The sequence below is a fragment of the Podarcis liolepis genome, assembly GCF_965112155.1.
Source record: "Podarcis liolepis genome assembly, chromosome: 14".
NCBI lineage: Eukaryota > Metazoa > Chordata > Lepidosauria > Squamata > Lacertidae > Podarcis > Podarcis liolepis.
This window is the reverse complement of record NC_139569.1, coordinates 23,863,730-23,888,443: the sequence shown is the minus strand read 5'-3', so window position 1 is coordinate 23,888,443 and position 24,714 is coordinate 23,863,730. Positions and strand designations below refer to the sequence as shown.

The 24,714-nt window shown below is 46.7% G+C and overlaps 1 protein-coding gene across 1 annotated transcript; it reads right to left on the bottom strand.

The window, feature by feature from the left end:
• Positions 1-357: 357 nt before the first annotated feature.
• TBL3 (transducin beta like 3) lies at positions 358-24,688 on the bottom strand. The gene is made up of 22 exons (XM_083473916.1): positions 24,536-24,688; positions 23,893-23,944; positions 23,693-23,788; positions 23,167-23,214; positions 22,539-22,680; positions 21,978-22,062; positions 20,253-20,423; positions 19,031-19,106; positions 18,133-18,229; positions 16,912-17,120; positions 16,485-16,626; positions 16,232-16,290; positions 15,103-15,206; positions 11,500-12,178; positions 10,184-10,414; positions 8,162-8,232; positions 7,581-7,737; positions 3,465-3,523; positions 2,583-2,686; positions 1,837-1,908; positions 1,248-1,406; positions 358-696 (listed from the first exon to the last, which is right to left on the bottom strand). The coding sequence occupies exons 1-22, from the start codon at positions 24,571-24,573 to the stop codon at positions 581-583; spliced, it is 2,967 nt and encodes a 988-aa protein (XP_083330042.1). The 5' UTR covers positions 24,574-24,688; the 3' UTR covers positions 358-580.
• Between the last annotated feature and the right edge of the window lie 26 nt (positions 24,689-24,714).

The following is a 24,714-nucleotide window of genomic DNA, read 5'->3' as shown; positions in this document are numbered from 1 at the left end:
TGCAAGTGTTATGTGGTGGGCCGGGCTGTTGACAACCCTTCTTTCACCTCCTCTTGTTTTGCTGCCCATGGCCTGAAAGGCAACTGTGACCCACAGTTTGCCTCACACAGAGCCAAGGGCACAGTCACCACAGCACTGTTTATCACCTTTGCTTAAGGCTCTTTGTGAAGCTAATTGAACTTCAACTCTTCACAGACTCCTCATAATCTCCAGACCGCCCCACCTAGTGTCGGGCTGCCTCTTTTATAGCCATAATGTTGTCCTCTGGCCATTCCCCACTTGCTTTCCCGTCTTCTGATATGGCCTCTGGTGGTCAGGGCCACTGCCTAGAATGGAGTATTATTTCATTCTGAAAACTCAGTATGCTAAATAAATTTATTTCATTTTTAAAGGGGATGGGAAAGGGATGAATGTAGGAAGACACTCGTGGGAGATTTATGCCTTTACAAAATGAAAAATGTACATTTGGGAGGGGGGGGGTTTACAAACCAATTCAACATATTCCACCGGTGAGAGCAGTGCCAACTTGGCAGGAGTGTCCAGCTGTTCTGCCCCGCATGCCGCTCGCACCCAAAGCTCATCACGTGTCCATCTCCTCATCCCACTTGGCGGCGTCAGGCAGCTTCATGTTTTGCCACATGAAATCGAGGAACATGGAGGCCTGCAGTAACCGGCCCAGCCTCTGGAAGTGCCGTTCTGCAGAAAGAGAGAGGCAGGGGGAGGAATGAAAGTTGCCTGTTCCTGCCGCATTAGCAGCTGCTCCCTTCCAAGTTCATGGCATTCAAACTGAGTTCTGAGCTCATCAAGGGATCTGCCATAAGATCAGTAACTGTGGACCAGAGAAGGGCCTTGGCTCAGCGGCAGAACATCTGTGTTGTATGCAGAAGGTCCCAGGTCTAATCCTTTGCAATCCCACCTGGAAGCCCTGCTGCACCCACTCAACAATTTCTGTTTTAGGATCAGTCATAGTGTAGTGGAGTGCTTGGAATACTTGGTTAGAACTGCAGGGACCCAGGGAAAAATCCCTTGCTCAGACGTTTAGCTCACTGGGTGACCTTGGGCCAGTCTCTCTCTCTCTCAGGATAACCTACTTCACAGGGTTGTTGTGAGGATAAAATTGGGTTGGGGGAGAGGGAACAATGTACAGCTCCCTGGAGGAAAGGCAAGATATGAACCCGTAACTGAAGATACAAACACGGGATGAAGCCTGGGGTGGGATGGGGAGAAGTATTCAAAAGGTCACTTGCCTGTGTATGGTAGGAGAGACTCTACAGCTGCTTTAATCCCTTCATATTGCAAGAGGCTCTCTGGCGTCTCATGCTTGAGGAGGGTTTCCACCACTGCCTGAGCCTCGAGGTAGTTCCGCGAGTTTGTGTTCCACGTGATGGAAAACTTCAGCACAGCCTCTGGAAGAAGGGGTTTGGGGAAGACACGTCAGGAAGGAGTGCAAGTTGCAGGCAGCGTGGCCACCTTGAACCAACACACCTCTCTTGCGAAGCGTGGCCAGGTCTGGGCACACATCTGACCTGCGCCTTTCTTCAAGGCAGGGAAGCAGATCCAACACCCCTCCCCACCTAGTATAAAAGCAGCCTGCGGTGTTGGTGGGAGGTTTTGAATCAGAAAAATGCCAGGAGGGCACAGGGTCAAGCAACCTCTCCTCTCACCCGTCTTTCTTCTTGAACTCGCAACTTTCCCATGGCTGTTGTTCAAAACGACAAAAAAAGACTTTGCGAAAGGGTACCTGCTGGGTAATTGTTAAGTTCAGTACACACACACACACACACACACACACACACACACCCCTTTAGAGGTCGTCCCTGCAGCATACCAACTAACCTTTCTGGTCTTTCCGAAGCTTCAGGAGGTTCTTTTCCAAGTCTTCTTTTCCATTAGCCTCCTTAAGAATAGCTAAGAAGAACAACGAAGAGCCAATCACTAATAAATCCCAGTTTTTGTTTGTTTGTTTGTTTGTTTGTTTGTTTTGTGTGTGTGTGTGTGTGTGTAGAAGAGGGGTTAAGGAGTGGTTTCACAATCAGTCCCACTTTCCCAGGAAACTCTAGGAAAGGTAGCTCTGGGAGTGGAATGAGGATAGGCCAATGTGGCTTGGTTGCCAGAGTGTCAGCACAGGACCTGGGAGAGACCAAGGTTCAAATCTCCCATTTGGCCATGAAGCTCACTGGGTGACCTTGGGCCAGTCAATGCCGCTAAGCCTAGCCTACCTCGCAGGATTGTTGTGGGGATTAAAGGAGGAGAAAGATGTGTCTGCCACCTTGAGCTCTTTGGTAGGAAAGGCGGAAAATAAATGTAATAATACAACAACTCTCAGCACGCTTAACAAAACTGCAGTTCCCAGGATTCTTTGGGGAAAGAAGCCACGACTGTTTAAAGAGGTATGACATTGCTTTAAATGTATAGGGGAGAAGACGGGGCCTTGGAAGTAAGCCCCATGGAAGGCTCTGTGAACAGAATCATGTTGCAAGGCCGAGGGAAAGCAACAGAGCGGGGCTCAATAGGTTTCTTCAGGGCTCAGCCAAGACTCAAGGAAAATCTCCCTTAATGTTCTTTGTTATCAAGAGCCTTACCCTTGATCACCGACAACACCGTGTGTGGCCGGTCCAAGGAGATTGCCAAGCCCAGTGCTTTCAGGTACTTCTTCTTATGCAGCAAGTTAGACAGCTTCTGCTCTCTGAAAACACAAAGCAAGAATGAGAGGGTGCTGGATCACAGATGGAATTTGAAAAGAGCATGTTTCTAGCTGCCGTGACGGCAGAGAAAAGCTAAAATGGCAAATGCTGTATTTGATGAAGACAGACCAGGAGGTGAAGCCCGTGAAGGCCTCATGAGGGATCCCTTCCATTCCCAGGCATGCCTCTTTCTTTTGCTCCCTGGGCCACCTGGATGGACCTTACCCTGCTACTACCCTGTTTTGCAATCTGGATGGAGCCTGGAACACAACGCAGGTGGAAATCTCATTCTTCGACAGCCCTCTGTGCAAGCAGCTGACCCCCTACTGTAAAGCCCTCATGGGAAGGATGGCCAGGGCCATCTTGGGTCCCATCTAGTATCTGGCATGCTGCTAGCACCTGTGGCACCCCCAAGGTACCTTGCAAGGGACTGTCTCCAGGTGGTCACTGAGGTCAGTCTCTCAACTAGCCCAGACTTCCCACTTTCAAATACTTGATGCTACCACTTATAGAGACAAGTGAGATTCTCCAGGCGTGTCTCGCCCAGCAATAGCACCCCACTATCAGCATTGATGCTGGGAAGGACGAGGCAGCTAGGGCTGATGGGAGTTGTAGTCCAAAACATTTGGAGGGCAGCAGGAAAGGCTGATGTAACCATTCGCAACTTCAACTCTTGTATTTATATGTGTGCACTTTTATGGGACAGATGGCACTCTTTGGGGAGCCTCCCCCCAGAATCAATCCCCAGCCCAACTGCCAAAGTTGCCCCGAGATACTCACTTCAGAATCTGCTCTTCCTGCTTCACTTGTTCCTCTTCAAGCTCAGTTTGAGTGACATCCTATTAACATACAGAAACACAAAAAAGGGAAAGAACAGAAGAAGAGGAAAAATGGCAAAATGGAATGGCTGATGCCTCGGAAAATGCAACTTCTGAAACTCCTGTGGGATTCCCCCTCAGTTTTAGAACTGAAAGAGCCACCCACGCGGTCATGTTTTCAGGTGTTACCCTCGTCCCACCAGGCAATGGAAAAGTATGCTGTCAAATTGACTCAGGAAAATTAAACATACATACTCAAGTCCTTTACCGAATTTGCATAGTTTTTTTTTAGAGAGAGATATTTTAGATTTTAAATGTAGAACCCGGCTATTACCAAAAAGATAACCCACAAAATTTGTGTGATGAAAGACACAGAACCAGTAGAACAAGTTTATGCAATCTGGTGGGACTTTATATTTTACATTTCAAACAATGACCCGTATGACTCCTTACCTCCACCTAAGCAAGAAATATGACTCTCCTAATTTATGTGTTAGTTTAATATTTGTACGTACAGCTGTATTTACCACCATTGTATAAGCATCTCCTTTAATGACTTTTTGTGCTCTTGTGGTGAAAAACAAAACAATTTAAAAAGAAAATGTAATTATTGCTTTTTACCAAAATAGGGCGATATCCAGTTAAGTTATACCTAGGGCAGACCCACTGAAGCAATGGACAAGCCCCTTAAATCCACTGATTTTTCAAGGGATCTACTCAGAGTACAATTAATGTTGACTATCACTGGCAACGGGGAACCAGGAAGATGAATTATCTCTAATCTCTTTGGGGGGATGATGTCAGTCCATGGGAGAATTGACTATGACATTGCTCCCTCCATCCTGGGGAGCCCTCTTCCCCCTTTATCTGCTGCAGTGGGAGGTTAAGAGTCAAGAACTCTCAAGTGTGGGCACATCAGTCCCCACCAAGAAGAGGAAGCTTGCTGCTGAACCCAGGCACCAGCCTTAAGGAGAAATCTTGGGCTAGAGGAACAAAACTCCTAGAGGAGAATGTTGCAATATGTCAGCAAACTTCAGGCTGTACATGGTTTTATTTAGGCCCGATTAAATTTCTATTGATGTTACCGTGCATCCATTTAATACGGATTTGTAGTTCCCTTGGTTAAACTCTTGTTTAGTCAGATGACTAGATTCAAAGAAACGAATCTGAATCACATTGTTTGCGAAAAGCAAAATGAAACAAAGTTGTTTGATCATGCAGGTTGTTTAAGGGATGCACGTTTTCACCAGGCAAACAGAATTTGCCTGCTGCCAGAAGGCTTCCTCCACCTGCTACACCAAAAGGTGAAAATGTCCATTAAGAACCACCTTACACAACCTTCCTTTTGCACTTAACAGACAGCAGTGCCCCCAATATGGCTGGCATTTGCATTTGTACCAGAGCCCTAGGTGTCAGCTTTTAGAGCTAAACTGTTCTGTTAAAAGGCAAGGGTGGGGAAACCCCTGCCTGGTGGGTCAAATTTGACCTAGGGCGAGTTCCAGTCTGGCCTGTTATGTCATCCTTCACAAGTCATGGTCACCAGCCCCCTTATGCCACCAGGTGCAGGGCAGGTACAGCCACAACTACACTCGAACAATTGGGAGGATAAAAGGAGCTCCTGATTGTTCCGTTGCTGAGACAAGGTGCTGATGGGTTTCATTAAAACTACGACTAAAAAGGAAGGGAAAAGCTCTGTTTTAGCAGCTGTTTCAATGCAAAATTTGGCAGGTAGGCTATGCCACCCACCTGTCAAAGCTGCCCTGCAGAGGCAGGGATGGTTGAATATCTGCTAAAAAGCTTCCCTAACTCTGTGTTATAGGCATCAGGGCAGAAATCGGCAAAGATTTCTCTTACTCCAACCTGTTTTGGACTATAACTTTCACCAGCCCCGGCCACACAGGAAACGCAAGCTGATATTTTTTTGAAGGCAATGCCACCAAAGAAGCATGGAGCTTGAATCAATTGTGCCTTGAAACTTACAAATCCATCTGTTAGGTACCCAAGTGTGAAACCGTTGGTCAGTTTTCAACGGCTGGCAAAAACTAAGTCACGACAGCTTTGTTGAGCACAAAAGAGGATCTGTGTGGGTGGTTCCATCTAAAGAAAGCACGGCTTGAAACATCAGTGCTACCCAAACACAGTTGATTGATATACCTGTCTTTACCAGGACTAGTGTGCTGTAGGGAGGTGAGGAGCTTAAAGAAACTATGAAAGTTCCTTTTGGGAAAACAAACCAGAGTTATGCTCCTCTTGAAAGGAGCCTCATCCTGAAAAGAGACGCTTGTGGGCTTACTGGATTGCCAAGACCATCATTTGAGATCGAGGTTTGCAACCAGTTTTACTGGTTACGCTTCCTCTGAAAAATAAGGTACATAGATTGTGGGAACTCCTGGACCCAGTAAGGTTTCTTTTTTAAAAAAAGATGCTTCTTTTATTACGCTTCTTCAATTGCTTTGTGTTTTAAGAAGACAAGCACATAAGAAAAGCCTGCTAGATCTGGCCAATGGTCATCTACTCAGCATCCTGTTCTCAAAGTGGCTGCCCAGGTGCCCCAATAGGAAACCTGAGAGCAGAAACTGAGCCCAAGAGCTCTCTCCCCTCTTGCAGTTTCCAGAAACTGGCATTCAGAAGCATTACTGCTTCCAACCATGGTGGCAGAGCACAGCCATTGTGGATAGTAGTCACATGACAGCCTTATCTACCGTGAATTTGTCCAGTTCTCTCTCTTTTAGGCTTGCCCTAAAATGAAGTCAGAAATGTATGTTAAGCAAAATAAATGAATAGCTGCACGCAGTTATTGTATGATAATGGTTTCTGAAGGATAACTGGAATACATATATTTACTAAAACAAGAACCAATATCAGCATCACTGGACACCTTACCTTGAAAGAAAGAAAGGAAGGAAGTAAGTTTTAAGAAATCATGAAAGCAGGAAGCTAAAGGACAGAACCTCTCCCCTGGCAAGACAGGCAAAGGAACTGAAGTGGAGAAAGAGGAATAAGTTTAAGTTTTTTAGGTCACATGATCTATCCCTGGCAGTGGGGGCATTAACACATGGCTGCCTTGGAGGCCTGAATCTTAGCTTAAACTTAGAAGCACGACTAAGGCAACGTCCGCACTACACGTTTGAAGAACTATGGTACCACCTTAAACAGTCGTTGTTTTTCTCAAAGGATCCTGGGAGCTGTAGTCTGTTAAGGGTGCTGAGATCCCTTTCCCTTCCCAGAGTTCCCTGAGAAAAGGGATGGGTGGTTAAAGACCCTTCTCTGCCCAAAGCCCTGGACAGCTGTTTCCCATCAGTGCAGGCAACACTGGGTTGGTTGTATCGACGATCAGACTGTGTATAAGGCAGATTCCTATGCTCACATTAACCTGGGCATTTTCACCACTCCTAAATTATTTAGTGAGATCCTCAAGGAGCGTGTAGGATAATAATTCTGAATCATCTTGCCACCACACAATGACAGATGCCCATAGCTACTCTAATCAAATGGCACTCAAAATGCATATGAAATGGCACAAACCGGGGTGGCTGGTATCCACCGAGACTGATGGAGCAGAAGGCACAGGGACCAATATTAAGTGCTGCCAGAGGCAATGACAGACAAAGCCAACTAATACTAGTTGTGTCCTCCTCCTCCTTACTGACTTCAGCAAGGGCAACACTGAGACTAAGGAGGGAGAGGCTGGCAGCCAGGGCCACTTGCTGGAATGGCTGTAAGAAGGCAGGCAGGTGGAAGCTGGCTGAGGACAGACTGAGGTTGGTGGAGAAGCAACCTATTTGCCATCACGGACCAGCTTCCGCTGGCATGAACTCATAAACTGATGGACTTGGTTCACTGAAGAAACGGACAAGCAGTATTGACTGACTCTGTTCAAAAATGGCACCCGTTTATTACAGATCGGAATCAATGCCAGGCCACAGGAAAGGTGGATCATTCTGCGTTTCCACGAAGGGCACTAGCGAATTTTGATCAAGACGACGAGGTAGAGGGTGAAGAAGAAGAAAAAGAACATAAAGCAAATAAGCCAGATTATGATGGTGGTCTTTAGGTCAGGCATTTGTGTCGGTTGTACCTTCCACAGCAAGACCCTGGAATCGGCGGAGCCGGTCACCAGTGCGTTGTCTCTCCTATTGGCGTGTAGGCCCAACACCTTATCATCGTGAGCGTCGAAGGTCTTCACACAAACGTTGTTGTTGATCGTCCAAAGTTTCATAAGGCCATCTGCTCCACTTTGGGGGAAGGAGAAGAGGCAAGGAGAGACTAATCTTAGATGTCATTTATTGGGTCCATTAGGAAGAAGGGCAGGATATAAACTCAATAAACAAAACAAATTATTGTGCTTAGAGATTTATATTAAATACTAGGGGCTGTGCCCCTGCTTGCTCTGCTCTGCCATTGCCTCCACAATCCAGAGTTGTGATGAGGCATTACAAATCCTCCAACGAGGACTATGTGATGACACCCTTACAATTTTATTATATAGAGCTATATACGGTATATATGTTAATACGAGGCACCGCTGGGGAACAAGCAGGGGAATTGGGGGCTCCGCCTACCGCTAGTAACAGGTAACCATTTTGTTTTCTTCAGAGGGTGACCACCTAGCCCATCAGCCTGAGCAAAATGCCACCACCCTTTCAACAGAAGACATACCTGCTCAGCACCTGTCCCCCTCCACTCACGAAAATGATCTTCAGCACAGGGGCTTCGTGACCTTCGAAAGTCTGGAGAGGGAAGGAAGAGGGAGAAGCAAGCATGAGCAGGTAAAAGGAATGTTATGACAGCAATGAAGTTGCTCCTGCTGTTATTTATACATTTATTTGTTAAATTTATATGCCTTCCTTCCTAGGGTGGCAACCATGTCAATACCAAAACAATACAATTAAAACTTCTAAAAACAGTTTTAAAAACTCCTAAATACAATCACCTATTCTCAAAACTAATCATTTCAGGGATGCCAGAGACATGTCTTTCAGCTATTAAATGCTTGGGGGGGAGGAATGTTTTTAAATTTCTCCAAAACGATAATGAGGGAGACTGACGCACTTCACCAGGGAAGGCATTCCACATATTGGGACCCACCACCCAGAAGGCTCTGTCATGAGTTACTGCCAACCAGGCAGCCCCCAGATTACATATCCCTCAAATGTCTACATAATTGAGTCGGAAAGCATTTGTTCACTGAATAGCTTGATAAGATGCTACATAATCATTCCTGAACAGGAGGGGGAAGTGCATGGGATAAAAAATCTACCCAGTTTATTCCGAATCCTGAACAACCTCAGTTTTCATCAAGAATGGAGCCTGCTATTCCAGCCACTGGGAGTTTAGCTACTGACTTGACCAGAATGGAGACTGCTCCTAAAGAAAGCTGTTCATTAAAACAAGAGAGGGGGCTGTCAGGGAACTGCCATCGGAGCTAGAGGCGGAGGGAAGGCTCCAGAGGGATGCCGGAGAGGGTCCCAGTAGGGAGAGGGGCAACCCATTTGCTGGGGAAGGAAATCAGCGTAACACCAGTGGAGAAGGGGGGCAGATGGGGGAATCGGAGAGGAGGCTCCAAGACTCCTCGCCAGAGACCAGCGGAGAGAGTACGGGTCCTCCGCTGCCCACACCCTCCCTGCGCAGAAGGCCTCCGCGCAGGGAGACTAGGCGGAGACTAGGCGTCGAAGAACTTTTGTGCTGGAAGAAGTTCAAGAAACGCCCACTGACGGATTCTGCCAGCGACTGAGACAGTCACGATGCTAGAGGCTGTTCAGTCAGAAAGGGTTCAACCAGGTAACCTAGCCAGGAGTGGCGGCAACTTACGCACGAGCAACCCCTAAACCCATTACAGGGGCTGAATGGGGTTTCTGGTGGTCAACACATCTTATTTGTTTTATTTTTTATTGATACACACATTTCAGTACTCCTAAATCAAGGAGGAAAAACTTGCTTAAGATCAGTGTAACACCAAAGCTAGAAACGTAAAAAGGCAAGGATCAGAAGAGAAGCAAACACAGAACTGGGCCATATGGCAGGAACTGCTGTGTAAAACTAAACACAGAAGACATGTGCTTAGCATGCAAAGCAACATGCAGGGAACCCCACAACATAGGTGCCGCTATGCCAAATGCCCCAGTCCTTGTGGCTGCCAAATGGAGGTCCTATGGGACAGTTTGAAATGCTTCTCCAGCAGATCTCAAAAAACAGGAAGGTACTGCATGCAGAAAGGCTGACCCCAAGTCATTTAGGGCTTTATACGCTACCAGGAACACCTTCAATTTGGCATACCGGCAGCCAGCGCACAATTGCCTTATTTTCTGAACAGAGGCAACACCACTTCTCACAGTGGCCAACCAGATGCCCCAGTGGAAAACCCTGAAGCACAACCCCAAGCACAACAGCCCACTCCCTGCCTGAAGTTTCCAGCAACTAATATTCAGAAGCATCACTGCCTCCAACAGTGGAGGTAGAACATAGCCATTGTGACTCGTAGCTACTGATAGCACTATCCTCCCATGAAAATTAATGACCCTATTTATCCTCCTTTTGCCATTCCTTAAACCTACGCGCCAGATGCGGTTAGCCATATATTATTTCTAACAGTTTAATCTAAATTACAGGAAGTTCAAGGCTCCTAAACTTCTAGCCAATGAAAAATAATGGCTAGGTGTTAAAGATGGCCCCATAGGGTACCTTTAGACAGCTGAAATCCTGCAGACTCCAGAGTTTCACAGAGCCGTCCGCAGAAGAGGTGGCTAGGATCCGATCCACCGGTGAGAACTGCACACACCAGACGCCTCGTTTGTGTCCGACAAAGGTTCCCAATTCCTCGCAACTGTCGGAGGTCCACAGCTTGGCCGTCTTGTCCTGGGATGCTGTAGCAATCAGCTTGTCATTCGGAGAAACCGCCACGCTATTTACATCCTTAACAAAAAAACAGAGAGCAGTCTTCTGATGCTGCATTCTCTTGCAAGCTGAGGAATTGCAAGTTATTCAGAATTCCAGACTTCTTTATAGCCAGGAGCACCAACAAGACATATTACTGGTTTTTACATGTTAAAACTGCTCCGCAACACATCACAGCACTATCTGTATGGCAGCCTGAATCTGACCCGATGCAGGCGCGATGTCGCTAAACTCATACTCGTGAGTTTGCCATGGGACCTGTGCGCTTCCTCCCCACCCCCTCTTGTACATGAATTTGAGCTAACCATAGCTAGCATTATGGCCATTCCAATGTTAATTATGACCATGGTTTGCAAACCTAGCCCCTACTGTGTTGGTGATGTTTTCCCAGTGGCACAATAGCTCAGTGGATCTGGCTGTTAACCAGATGGTTGGTGGTTTAAGCCCACCCAGGGATGAGTGTGGGCAGGATTCCTGCACTGTATGGGGTTGGACTAGATGACCCTCAGGGTCCCTTCCAACTCTACAATTCTATTATTAACACTTATTTAAAGGTGGTCCGTCCCCCTGCTACAAGCACAGAAGGTTCATAAACCTCCCCGCTCACCCAAAATGAAGCTAACCATGGTTGGAGTCAACATGAGCATGATGGTAAGTGCCAGAAAAGGGATAGGGAAAATTCATGGACAAGAGGAATGGAGTGAGAAACTGGCATGCTCCTGATCTCCCACCCACGGCCTGAAGGCGGGAAATTTATTAAATTTTCTCCAGGCCTGAGTGGCTGCATTCTCCGCCTTGCAACAAATATTCTTCAGACAAGACAACAAATCTCAAGAAGTGGACTAACCCCACTTTTTTGTGTTTGCGTAAAACCCAGCCCAACATATTTTTAGATGTTCTAAATATATTTTTGTTTTGTTTTTAGTTGTGCATTGCCATGGGCTCCATTAGGAGGAAGGGCAGAACAACAACAACAGAAGTTCACCTCACATTTTTAAACAACTGCTATTATCTATTAGATAAGCATTTCCAGAGCTGTGGAGGGAGGAGGTTATCTCACTCTCCAAGCTCCAAAGGAGCGCCAAACTCCGCCACTGCCTGACCTTGTGGTGGGGTGTCGTCGTCACTGTGGCTTCAAGAGCTACGGGTTCTTCAGGAGTCGTGGGAGATTCAGCAATTTTGACATTTTTGGCACTTTTTGAGCTGGCGCTTTTAAAGAGAGCAGTTTTGGCATTAGGTGTGGTAGAGGTTTTGGTGGCAGTTGTATCAGTTGTGGCGGCAGTTGTAGCAGTTGTGGAGGCAGTTGTGGCAGCAGTTGTGGTTGCAGTTGTGGTTGCAGTTGTGGCAGCAGCTGTGGTTGCAGTTGTGGTTGCAGCTGTGGCAGCAGTTGTGGTTGCAGCTGTAGCAGCAGTTGTGGTTGCAGCTGTAGCAGCAGTTGTGGTTGCAGTTGTAGCAGCAGTTGTGGTGGCAGGGGCAGCAGGAGGGGGAGCAGGATTTGTGACTGGAGGGGCCGCGGGAGGGGGAGCAGGATTTGTGACTGGAGGGGCAGCGGGAGGGGGAGCAGGATTTGTGACTGGAGGGGCAGCGGGAGGGGGAGCAGGATTTGTGACTGGAGGGGCCACGGGAGGGGGAGCAGGCTTTGTGACTGGAGGGGCAGTGGGTTGGGGGACAGAATTTGTGGTGGGAGCGGCTGTAGGTTCCTTGGCAGTGATGTACTCAGGGATACTCCACACTTTCATCGTATTGTCTTTGCTGGCTGTGACCACAAAGTTCTCTTTCATCCTGGAAAGAAGTGGAGGGGAAGGGGGGGAGAGTGGAGAGTGAATGAGATTAAAAGGAAGGTCAGAAGCAAAAGAGCTACCACTAATTGCTGCACCTGTGCAGAGAACAAACCTGCCTTGAGCCCCTCAACGTAAACTCATTGTAAACTCAGACGTAATTCATGTGAAAGCGGTTTAGCCTAAACAGCGCTACTGAAAAACAGGAGAGAAGGGCACCAGCTTCCTTAGGGGAAACCCAGGATTTGCAGAAGTAGGGGGGGACCCTAAAAGGGAAGCCAGGAAGAAACATAAGGAGCTGCCCTATACTAAGTCAGACCATAGGTACACCCAGCTTAGTACTGTCCACACTGACTGGCAGCAGCTCTATACAGCCAGGAGCTATTCCTGCCCCCCTTGAAGTCTGGTAGTGCATTTCCTTATATAGAGACAGATCCTTGGTCCATCTAGCTCATTACTGCCTGCACTGACTGGCAGCAGCTTTTCAAGGTTCTCTCCCTGCCCTAGCTGGAGATGCCATTAGGAGCCTGGGACCTTCTGCATGCAAAGCAGATGCCCTACCACTCAGATATGCTCTACCACAAAAAAGTAAACATCAATGTAGAGTTGGAAGGGACCACCAGGGTCATCCAGTACAACTCCCTGCAATGCAGGAAACTTTCCCCCCAACGTAGGACTCAAACGCACAACCCTGAGATTAAGAGTCTAATGCTCTATATGCTATCTCATACGGATCACGGACTGTTGAGTGGGATGGAGGGCAAACATACAAAAAAAAGAGAAGGGAAAATCTCTTGTTTTTTAAAGAATCATGTATTCAAATATTTCTGTTCATTTAATTTGGGAGCTGATTCTGCTAGCCGTAGTGTAGCCACAACTATTGCTCTTCGAATAAAATGATTAAAAAAAAAAAAAAAGCAACAGATTTTGGACATCAAAGAGGAACCTCAGCAACAAAATAATTTCTAAGGCTTTCCAGCACCGCTCGTTATCTCTGACCCGACAACCAGTTCAAAGCAACGCGAAATTAAGGAATCTGCTCCTCTTGATCTCTGCTCTTTCATCTGCCTTGAGAAATGGCAGGGTGCAAACTGATGCTTCAGACAGGGAGATCTAAGGAGAAGTGCTTCTGCACACACACAGGTCTGCAGAACATTGCCGCACCCTCCTCCCTGCCTATTTGCAGCTCTGGAGTGCGGGGTGGGGATGCCTTTTGGAATGCCTAAGGCCCACCCAAAGCAAAGGCTGGGATGGAGAACGCTTGCAGCACTGGGCCTGCATTGATCACCCTCTCTTGGGATTCCGAGGCGTGCAGTGGAATCAGTAACACCTGCAGGCAGCCACCTGCGCTGCTCAGCTCACCTGTATCACCCCATTGTTTGAGCTGCTGGGAAGGCGAACCCTGGGTGCTGTAAAGGGCACTAAAGAGGAGAAGGAAAAAGAGGAAGGAAAGCGAGAAGGAAAAAGGAAGTGAAGAGAGACCAGAAGAGGTGGGGATGATGGTGCAGGAAAAACAGCATGTTTAAGGACTTGGCCGAAGAGTGTTGTGCTCTTGTTTCGGATAGAAGTCACCTAGGACATCACTTCAGCAGAGGGACACACAAAGAGGGGTGGTGAGGAATGGGAACAGCCAGATAAGTCAACTAAACACTTCCAATCAATAGGATGGCTGGTGTCACATAAGAAAGAACACCTTTGATAGCCTTTCCCAAGCAGCTGTCTAATCCTCTTTTAAAGTCGCGATGGTCACATCCACTTCATATATTTAAAGCACACTGCTCCCCCCTCCACAAGTATCCTGGGAACTATAACTTATCTCTCAATGAAGCTGCACTTTCCAGAAACCTTATTTATAAAAAAATACTTATGTACGCTATTTATGTAAGATAAAGGTAAAGGGGCCCCTGACCATTAGGTCCAGTCGTGACTGACTCTGGAGTTGCAGCGCTCATCTCGCTTTATTGGCCGAGGGAGCCAGCGTACAGCTTCTGGGTCATGTGGCCAGCATGACTAAGCCGCTTCTGGCGAACCAGAGCAGCGCACGGAAAGGCCGTTTACCTTCCCGCTGGAGCGGTACCTATTTATCTACTTGCACTTTGACGTGCTTTTGAACTGCTAGGTTGGCAGGAGCAGGGACTGAGCAACAGGAGCTCACCCCGTTGCGGGGATTCGAACCGCCAACCTTCTGATCAGCAAGTCCTAGGCTCTGTGGTTTAACCCACAGCGCCACCTGCGTCCCGCTATTTATGTACCATGGTTTAAAGCAATTATAAATAAAACCATACCATAAAAACCATTTGAAAATGTCAAAATCAGAAATCAGCTGTTACGGAAAAGTGCATTCTTAATTGCCTGCACCAGCTTGACAGTATAGAAAAGTTTCCAGCAGGCGTTTAGAAGTTGAAATGGCACCTGTTGAATCTCTACTGGAAGCAGTCCTTGGCAAACTACACTTCTCAGGATTCCTTAATGTGCTTTCAATGCAAGTTGTGGATGTGACATAGAGCCCCCTCACATCTCAGGGCAGCGTGAACCTTTTTCACACCTTTCTCAAACATTTCAGGGACTGGGTGTCTGCACGAAGTGTTTGGGTGCACATGATGATGGCAGAGGATGCAACTGTTTCACATTTCCAACCCTGAACGGTCGAAAGGGAGAGATGGCAAATGCTTGCATAGCAGGCAAGCTTCACGCCAGGTCTTTGGAGGCCCTGGAAACCAACACCGAAGGAGAGAAAACTCCAAACGCAGCAGCTGGAGGAGATTTTCTACTCAGAGCAGAAAAGAGCCCCAACCGGCCACTGGAGAAGAAAAAGCCACAGTCAAGGGCTGCAGACAAGAGGACTCTTAAAAACAACACATTGACAACAACACACCAAGAAACTCAAGAGAAGCTGGGGAGGAGGCAGGGAACGGATTCTGTTGTTACCTGGAGCAAGAGAGAGCACCCACTCCTTGCGTATGGCCCAGGCCCTGGGCGACGCAGAAGACATTACCGTGGTCATTCATCCGCCAAATCCTGATGCTTTTATCCTGGAAGAGGAAGAGGTGGAGGATGGGTTACAGGAGGGTAGGGGAAGCTTTCTCAGCCTAGAGGTCACAATCCCTTCTGGCCAACCTGCTGGGGACCACATGCCAGTGGTGGATGGGGCCAGAGGCTTTTTTTACAGCAGGCTAGCACCTCCATGACGCTCCCCTTCTCTGTATCCTCCAACCAGGCAAACATGAGACACCATCAGAGCTCAAAGACACATTCTAGTCAGGCAAAAACACTCAGGAGAGTACAGAGCAGGGCTGGGGCAAGATGTGGCATGGAAGGGGCTGTGGCTCGGGGAGGGAGTGCTATATGCATGGGCTGGGCCTTGCAAAAGCAAGCTGTACTAATCCAGAGACACAGGAAGTTCCTTAAGAAGGAAAACAATTCCCTGCAGAAACCACGACACAAGCAACTTGCTGAAACTGTCCTGTGATGTGGAAAATCAGGAGGGAGGCCCTGCATCAGACCAGCAATTCCAGTGCTAAGGCGGGGGGAGGGGGGGCAGAGGAGAGAAAAGGAGGACACGGAGTTGGGGAATGCATCTGTTCAGAGACCCTGCGGAGCTCCTTCAAAGCCGAGTCTATGCATAGTGGCCTTTAAACAATGCCCCCATTTATCCAGCGCTTAGATTGTCCACATATTTCAGATGCTCCCTGAGCTAAAATTGAGTTTGAAAGTCTGCAGCCCTGACCTTAAATGTCACGCCAGCATCAGAACAACAGCAGTAGAATAATTAAGCTAAATGGTGATTACAGAGCAGGAAGCACTTGGGCCAGTTTCCTTGTTACGGAAGGGTCTCTTTAGCGCTGACTTAGCCAATCCAGAGGCCCGCATCCTGTGCATCAACCGCACATGGAAAAGTTCCTTTCTGTGCTTGAAGAGGGCTCTGAAGCATAAGTAACATAGAGACCCAGGCTGTTTAGGGATGAGCCTCAGGCCTGGAGCCCCTCCCCCCCAAAATCACCCACTTGAATTAATGCACAATGAATTAAAAATAAATGAATCCCAACTGGGAAATTACCTTCGCACAGCTGGCAAACAACCTCCCCTTTCGGAAGACATCCAAGGCAAGAACGATATCTGCAAGAAAGAAGGCCTGCGTGATGTGCTGTTGCCACACTGAACTGGCAAACAATTAACAGGACAAGGCAGCCCTGGGACCAAATGCCCTATACAATATTTAGCAGCCGAATTTTGCATCAACCGCAGCCCCTGAGAAAGGCATCCCTGCACCTATCCCGCACGGAAAACTGGAGGAGCTTCTTGCCACCTACCTGTGTGGCCGTGCAGGATCTGGCAGTTAGATGTCACCAACTCAAAGACCTTCAGCTGGGGGCTGTTGGTGGCCACAACCACGTGGGAGTCTCTGGGGCCCAGGAACCTGACATCCAAAACCTCTCCATTGTAACCTGCAAACTGAAGAGCAAGAGTCAAGCCGGATGGGTTAGCGTACCTGCTTTGCATGCAGAGGGTCCCAATTCCAGTCCCTTGCATCTCCTGGTAGGGACAGGAGTCTGAAACTCTGCCCTTACCAGTTCATCAGATTTGGAACCGTGGGGTGGGGTTACGTTCCAGGGGTTTGAACACAAACATCTGGAACTGCTCCAATGAAAGAGGGACCACAACCTTCTGAGGTTACGTTACGGCAACTCTGAAATATTGTAAATCTTAAAAATCAATAATAATTAAGAAGTGGATTACCTGCTTCCTGAGCTCAAGGGTCTCTGCATCATACATGCAGATGTTGCGTTCCGAGTTCACGGTGACAATTTGGCTCTTCATGGGCACCAGGACGCAATGCATGAGGCTCTGCAGCCCGTCTTCCTGATCCATGCATGCTGCCGGGAGGCAGGGCAAGGACTGGCTGTGAACGCAGGTGGCTGACGCCGCATCCCAGACTCGGAGGATCCCTAACGCACAGTGCACAACACATCAGCATCATCAGATAACTTGCAAAGATAGACAAGGTTTGAGGCAAATGGGGACCTCTTGTAATTGGGGGGGAGGTAGCCCAAGCAGCTGTGGCCAACCTGGTGCCCTCCTTATGTTTTGAACTACAATTCCCATTAGCACCTGGGCAGCTTGGCCAGACTGTTTTAAGAAGCTGAACTGAGCTGGGATTGGTTATTTCTTCTTTGTTAGTCACCTTGAATTTGTTTGGGGAAAGCAGGCGAGATAGATTTCTAAAAAAGGGAAATCGTTACAGAAAAAAAATATTGCGTAGGCGAGGAAAGGCTTTGTAACCCACACCTTGGTTTATATCCTGAACAGTTCTGTGAGCTCTGGCATGGACTGCAGCGGCCTGGGAACCTTGGCTTCTGTTTGCAAAACATAGCTGGGTGGGCAGGATTCCAGACCTTATGAGAAAACTTTCCAAGATATATCGCTTTTTGCTGGAGGTCTAGTGCCCCAAAGAACTCATTTCTCCAATCCTATGGATACCATTCCCTTGTCCCAGTAATTGGCTTTAGGCAATCTCTGTCCTCCAGCAGTCTCTCTCTCTCTCTCTCTCTCTCTCTCTCTCACACACACACACACACACGCACACCCTCTGCACTTGGTAACAGGAGGAGGAAGGGTGGGACCTACTCCCTTCCAACTATCTGGATGCAGAGTGGTAGAATGGCGAGAATGCTGCACAATATCCTTGGAGATCCAAGTTTAAATTCCCACTTGAAGCTCATGGGTGACCTTGGGCTGGCCCAAGTCTTTCAGCCTAATCTACCTCACAGGGTTGTTGTGAGGATAAAAATGGAGTGTGTGTGTGTTAGGAGAGCTATTCCTAATATATCGGCACACAAATTATAAGAAAAAGTCCTGCTTTTACTCTCTATTTTGTTCCTTGCTTCTCCACTGACACATCAAAAAATTGTTTACTGTTTTCTCTGATAAAAATGAATAAGAAAAAGGTCTTCTACCCACCTTTGCTGCCTGCTGTTACGAAGTGAAGGCTCTCTTTATTCACGCCTAAACATGAGAAATCCCCTTGTTCTGGCAACATGACCACAGATTCAATGCTCTAAGGTGGATAAAGAAGTCAGCAGGAGTCATGAACAGGAAAAGAGTGAGAGACATCCACCACCACCCCAACCAATGCCAGACAGCTCCAGAGGCATTTATTGGGCAGAGAAGTTACTTTTCACACCAGTGTGGCCAAACGTGGCTCTGGAAAAGTTCAGCAACATGCAATGCACCTAAAAGACAGGTGATGGCCTATTCATACTCAAGGAGACACATGAAGTTAGGCTGTATCTCTAGAGCAGCTTTTGCCAAACTGGTGCTTGAACTACAATTCCCAGTGGTGGGCTGACTGGGTCAGTGTAGCAGCTTGCCAGAAAATGGCCAAGTTTTAAGGTTGAAACAAAATTAGGAATGGCGAGCAGTTCAAAATATAAAACAAAACCCCAGCACAGTGTGCATGACATGGTAAACCATGGTTTAACAAGCAAAGTGATTGTTCCTCCCCTAGTGCAAGCAGGAACAGCAGACCACAGTCACTGGGTCCAAACTGGGGACTGTGGCTTTGCTCAAGTAAACCATGATCGGTAAGCCAAGGTTTTAACTTCATGGTTTGTTTGGAGTGCAGCAAGCAATAATCCCCAGGTCAGATCTTACACTATGGCAGGGATTATGGTTTGTTGCTCCTGGTGGCTAGAGGGGAGGGGTGAAGCGAGAGCCAGTGCATTCACACTGTAAACCTTGATGTGTGAATACGGCCAACTCTCTTCTCCCAACACATCACAGAAAAGAAGAATTCGAGACCAGATCGCCCCTTCTGAGTAAGCAAAGTAAGGAAGGCAGGGGCGGAAAAGAACTTCACCTCATAGACAGGGATGGTGCCCTTGGCTTCTCCCTTGTTCAGGTCCCACACAGTGCAGATTTTATCACGGCCGGAGCTGAAATCAAACACAGTATCACTTTCAGCCCTTTGGAACTAGATAACTGGAATTGCAGACACAGCACAAGGGTTTCCATGAGACTGGTTTGAAAGGCATTGCAATGAGGCTCGGAACTGCCCATTTACAGGTGAGGAAACTGAGGCACAGAAGATTTTACGAAACTCCCCTCAGGCTGAGACTTGCGAGCCTCTGAGCCTCACACATGGCTTTCTGTGGGCAAGAGGTTTTGTATTGGCTTCAGTTTCCCATAGAGGTGTTCAATGGGGAGAAACTTTCGTTTCACCTCAGTTTTTCCACTGATTTCAATGGAGACCCACCCAGTCTTTTTTTTTACTGTTAACTTTATGTGGTTTTCCACCCAAATAGTGGGAAATGTGCAGGTTTTGTTCTCAAGACATCACCTTTTCAAAATATGAGATAGAGGGGACAAACAAAAACAATGAAAAATCAAAAGTGCCAAATTCATGTTTGTTCACCCTTTGTTTTTTTAAAAAAATGGGGTTATATTTACATTACATTTGTATTACAAACAATTGCACGCTCCTAGTTTATATACACACACAAATGAAATAAAGTTAAATGTTAAAATTACATGTCTGGGTAGCCTTGCCGAAGCAAAGACATTTTAGCAGACACCTACATAATAAAGAAGTGCTTACTTAACCTACTTTACTTAGAATTGTAAAAGGTATAATGGTTTTAATTATGTATTATGGTTACTATATAAATGGTCTTTGTCTGCTGTAAACTGATTTGAGTACAAATTGGTAGAAAATGTGGTATATAAATAAACAGATTATAACAGCATTAATAGCAATAATAATTATAACAACCGAAATATCATCAATGGGCAGAGAGTAGGTGTCGTTACATATATGTAGGCACTGTTAACACACTTCTGTTCTGCTGGGTATTTAAACTGTTCTGTTTTGTACCATGTATTTTCTGAGAAGGATGGCAGTGTCTGCTTTTGGGATTGCATTAGAAATTTTGCTGGCTGACACCTTTGATTCTAATTCTTGTACGTTTGTAGACTGCTTGTATTTTGTAAGCTGCCTTGAAGTGATTTAACAAAACTTAAATGGATTCTGATCTGCAGAAGAGAAAGAAAGCACAGAGGGAGCTCCCCTTCCAGGTTCTCACCTGATGAGCGTCTCGTTGTCAGGAGAGAAAGCGAGGGAGGTGACAGAGCTGTAATGGTTTTCTAGCTGAGCGACGCACTCGCTGGACTTCAGGTCCCAAACCCGGATGGTGTTGTCCATGGAAGAAGAGAAGAGCTGTAGCTTAGAAGTGTCTGGGTGGAACTCGACAAGGCTGGGGAAAGAGACAGGCAGGTTAGTGGTAGAGCATATGCTGGGTGTGCAGGAGGCTCCCTCTGGCATATCCAGGTAGGGCTGGAGAGAGAGAAAGAAAGACACTTCTGCCTGCAAACCTGGACAGCTGCTGCTAGTAAGTGTGGACAATGCCGAGTTAGATGGACTGAAGGTCTGACTCAATATAAGGCAGTGTCCTATGTTTCTAAAGGAAGGAGGTAAAACATCTGCTTTGCATGCAAAAAGTCCCATGTTCAGTCTCCAAGCAGGTCTGGAAATGCCCCCTGCTTGAAACCCTGGAGAGTCACTGCCACTGTGTTTCCCAAACTTGGGTCTCCATCTGTTGTTGCACTAAAACTCCCATGATCCCTAGCTAGCAGGACCAATGGTCAGGGATTATGGGAATTGTAGTGCAAAAAATAGCTGGAGGCCCAAGTTTGGGAAACGCTGATGTAGACAATACTGAGCTAGATGGAGTGGTGGTTTGACTCAGTATAAAGCACCTTTCTATGTTCCACAGCTCAGTGGCAGAACACCTGCTCAGCTTGCAGAGGGCCCCAAATTTAATCCCCAATGGCGTCTCCAAGTAAGACTGGAAAACTACAGAGTCACTACCAGTCAGCACTGCTAACCTGTGGCCCTCCAGATGTTGTTGGACTACAACTCCATTAGCTCTACCCAGCATGGCTAATGTTCAGAGATCATGGGATGTAGTCTAACATATCTGAAATACACAGGTTTCCCATCAATGAAGATGGTACTGACTGAGATGGGTCATTGGTCTAATGGACTATAAGGATTCTTTCCTATGTTCATACAGAAGCATAGATGGCGCTATAAAAAAAATAAGGATAGTGCAAACTATCTGTGTTTATTTGTTAACTTGGCTTAACAGAGGGGGAAACAACAAGGATTCAATTGCTGGGATGGAGAGTAATCTCAGTTGATGAATCCTATTATACAGTGGTACCTCGGTCTATGAACAGCCCTGTTAACAAACTGGAAGTGTTTCTGATCCATGGTGTTCTGCATGGTGTTCTGGTTAACGAACTTTACCTCAGTCTACAAATGGAAGCTGAACGGTGGAAGGGCACCAAAGGTGGGAGGCCTCAATAGGAAAAATGCACCTTGGTTTAAGAACGGCTTTGGTTTAAAAAAAGGACTTCTGGAATGGATTAAGTTTGTAAACCATGGTACCACTGTATTCTATTGAACGACATGGGCTTTATTATGGATGTTGAAAAGGAGACTGACTATTCTGTACCAACCAAAGTTGTTCTGTTAATTAGTAACTGGGAAATGAAGCAAACGCTAATCCAACTTTCATCAACCTGGTGACTTTCAGGCACTCTGGACTACAAGTCCCACCAGCCCCAGCTGCCGTGGCCATACATCAGAACGACATCTATGATTCTACGAGGTTAACACAGATTTAAGGCATAACACACTTTGGTTTTTTAAAGTCTTTGCCACCCTCCTGCAGAAAGTCACAAATTGTTTGGGCTAGTTTTTTCCTATTGCAAAAGAGCACATGGAAAAAGAAAAGTTTCCTTACTGGACAACCCCTGTTGAGCCTTTCAGGTTGTGTGTGCAGTACTGCCTGGGAACATCCCAGACCTTAATAGCGCTGTCACAGCCACCTGGAAGAACAAAAGGGAGAAATGAAGCAGGCACAAAAAGTCAGCCAAATAGGGAGGTCTTAATAATAATAATAATAATAATAATAATAATAATAATAATAATAATAATTTTTTTTAAAAAATTATTTATATCCCGCCCTCCCCAGCCGAAGCTGGGCTCAGGGCGGCTAACAACAATCAAATAATCAAACAATCAAATAATCCAACATTCTAAAAACATTTCATTATAAACACTAATTAAAATCAAATTGATGGCAACCGTTAAACAAAATTCTGTGCAGGTTGCCAGAGGAGGGAGTCAGGCTGCGCCCTGACCAAAGGCCTGGTGGAACAACTTTGTGTTACAGGCCCTTAGCTTCCAGCCCAGCTCTAGCTGCAGAGGAATCAACACTGGGGTGGGGTGAGAGGCGTATTTCTTCCTTCCTCCTCAGCCCCATGGAGACTACCTATTCCCTCTGGACAGATGCAACTCGTACCTGTAGCCAACAATGTGGAGCTTGAGTCAAAGGCCATGCTGGCCATGGAGGCTGTGTGCATAGCCTTCCATGTGCGTGTGCATTTATTTTCTGGCCAGTCCCATTGCTTCAGCAGCATCGATCGGCTTCCAGTCACAAGGATCTAACATGGGGGGAAATAACAAGAGGAAATGGTGGAAACAGGTTGGCTAGTGAAGAGAACCACACAGTGGTCTAAAAATCTGGGCATCACAAGTGTATTACATGGGGCACTCTATTCAGGGACTGCTAAACTGTAGCCCTCCAGATGTTGCTGGAGTCCAATTCCCATCAGTCCTAGCAAGCCTGATCAGGGATGATGGTACTTGTGGCCCAACATCACCATGAGGGCCACAGGTTGTCCACCCCCCCTATATATAGTGGTCTAGATTCTAGGCACTTTTGCCACATAAACTGAGCCACTTCAGAGTTGAGAGGCTCCAAAATAAAGAAACTGAGTTTGCACGGCTACCATTAATTTAAAGGTGGTATGTGCAGGAGAATAAAGGTCTACAGCTTAATAGGGTGCTTGATTCCATCCATCATCTCACTCTGCCCCCATGTGACCCTCTGTTCTGAATTCTGACTATAAAATTTTGTGATCACTTACTTCATCATCTTTGCTGAGAGCAAATGATGTAATTTCCTCTTCTTCATCCTTGGGAGAGGAAAAAGACAGAAAGAAAAAAGTTTATCATTTAGTAGCAATAACTGTGATATACCTAGTAAGTTTGCTTGCTTTTTGTTGTTTGATCATGAAAATCAGGCTATTTTGCTAATTTCTTTATTTGGAAAGCCAGCCAGGAAATAAAAGCTGAATTTGTGGCTCATCTAAAAATGTGTTTGGGGTTTTTTTGCTCTGTCTTCTAATGGCTCAGAGCTAAACAAACAAAATTTTTACATGCCTATCTACAAGGGAAAGAATGATGCCAAGAAAGAGGAAGTGTCACCAGGCAGTGTCACCCCCTGGACTACTCAGGAGGCAGGCAGGTGGAGGGTGGTTGAGGGCAGACTGAGGTTAGTGAGGAATGTGTTTGAGAAAGCTTCAAAGGAAGCAGAGGTATGACATCCTTTGAAGATGACCAAGTACACATATTCAGGGATCAAATTAAGGTGGTTACTGTTGTCCTTATTACCTCTTCGATACAGTTAACGACAGTTCCTGTTGCAACGTCCACCACATTCACCTTGTTATCACAAGCACAGAACATATATTCCCCATCTTGGGTCATCTAGAAAACAAACAGATGAGAGTGGAGAAGCCTTTTTTGCACATGATCACAGCAACATGTGGTAAGCACAGCCAGCATGGTCAAAACTTGGGCTCTGGCATTACCTGAACCCGTCCTCCTTTGTAGAATGGCTCGATTCTCTTGGAAATGGCATAGCTGTGAAAGGACAGAAGGAAAATACCAATTTAGCAAGTTGAGAGTCGGCTTTGCTTCAGCTCAGCTATAACAATAGCTCCAAAGCACGGATGACAGAGCAGAACACTCAGGCACCACCGTAACACCAGGTCTTCTCCCAGGGTGCCTAATCCTCAAGCGATAAATATGCAGAGAAGCTATGCAGATCCTAGTCTCACAGGGGAACTGACTGAAAGCCCCACACATTATGCCCAAATGTGTAGGGGCCTCTTTTGGATACTTAGTGGAGAAGCACAGGATACTATTCAGGGTGGCATCCAATAAAATAAAATTGAAACAGGATTATTCAAACAGCCCCAGCTGGCAGCGACTCAGTGAGGAAATAAAAATGAAAGGCACTCTGCACATGCTCTGAGAAACCCTTCCCCTTCGATTATGACGTCAGGCACCCCAAGGAGGGACTACAAAAAGCGGGAAGGAGAGTCTAGCGCGTCCAAACAACCGCCCCCTCCGCCCTGTAAGGTACTGCGTTGCCATGACGATAGCACAAGGAAACCCCACCCGAGAGGAAACAGGAAGCATTCTCCATGCCAACCGCTCCCCCTTTCTTACTTGGTTTTGAAGGTTACTGAGGAGCTCCGGCTTGCCATGTTCTAACCCCAGGATGACTTCTTTACCGGTTCGATTCCCTCGCCACTGCCCCCATGCCGACAAACACGTGCTTCCGGTAAGAAACACTTACTTCCGGCGTGCAATAGTGACGTAGACAAACATAGAAGTAAGAAAAGGGT

Bases quoted from the DNA above. Each gene is read 5' to 3' on its own strand.
- TBL3 (XM_083473916.1), bottom strand. From the start codon at position 24,573: ATGGCAAGCCGGAGCTCCTCAGTAACCTTCAAAACCAA. The intron at 16,627-16,911 runs GTAATCCACTTC...CTTGCTCTTCAG, and splicing joins CCCTTGAGCTCAGGAAGCAG to TTTGCAGGTTACAATGGAGA. The intron at 16,291-16,484 runs GTAGGTGGCAAG...TCTTTCTTGCAG, and splicing joins GATCCTGCACGGCCACACAG to ATATCGTTCTTGCCTTGGAT.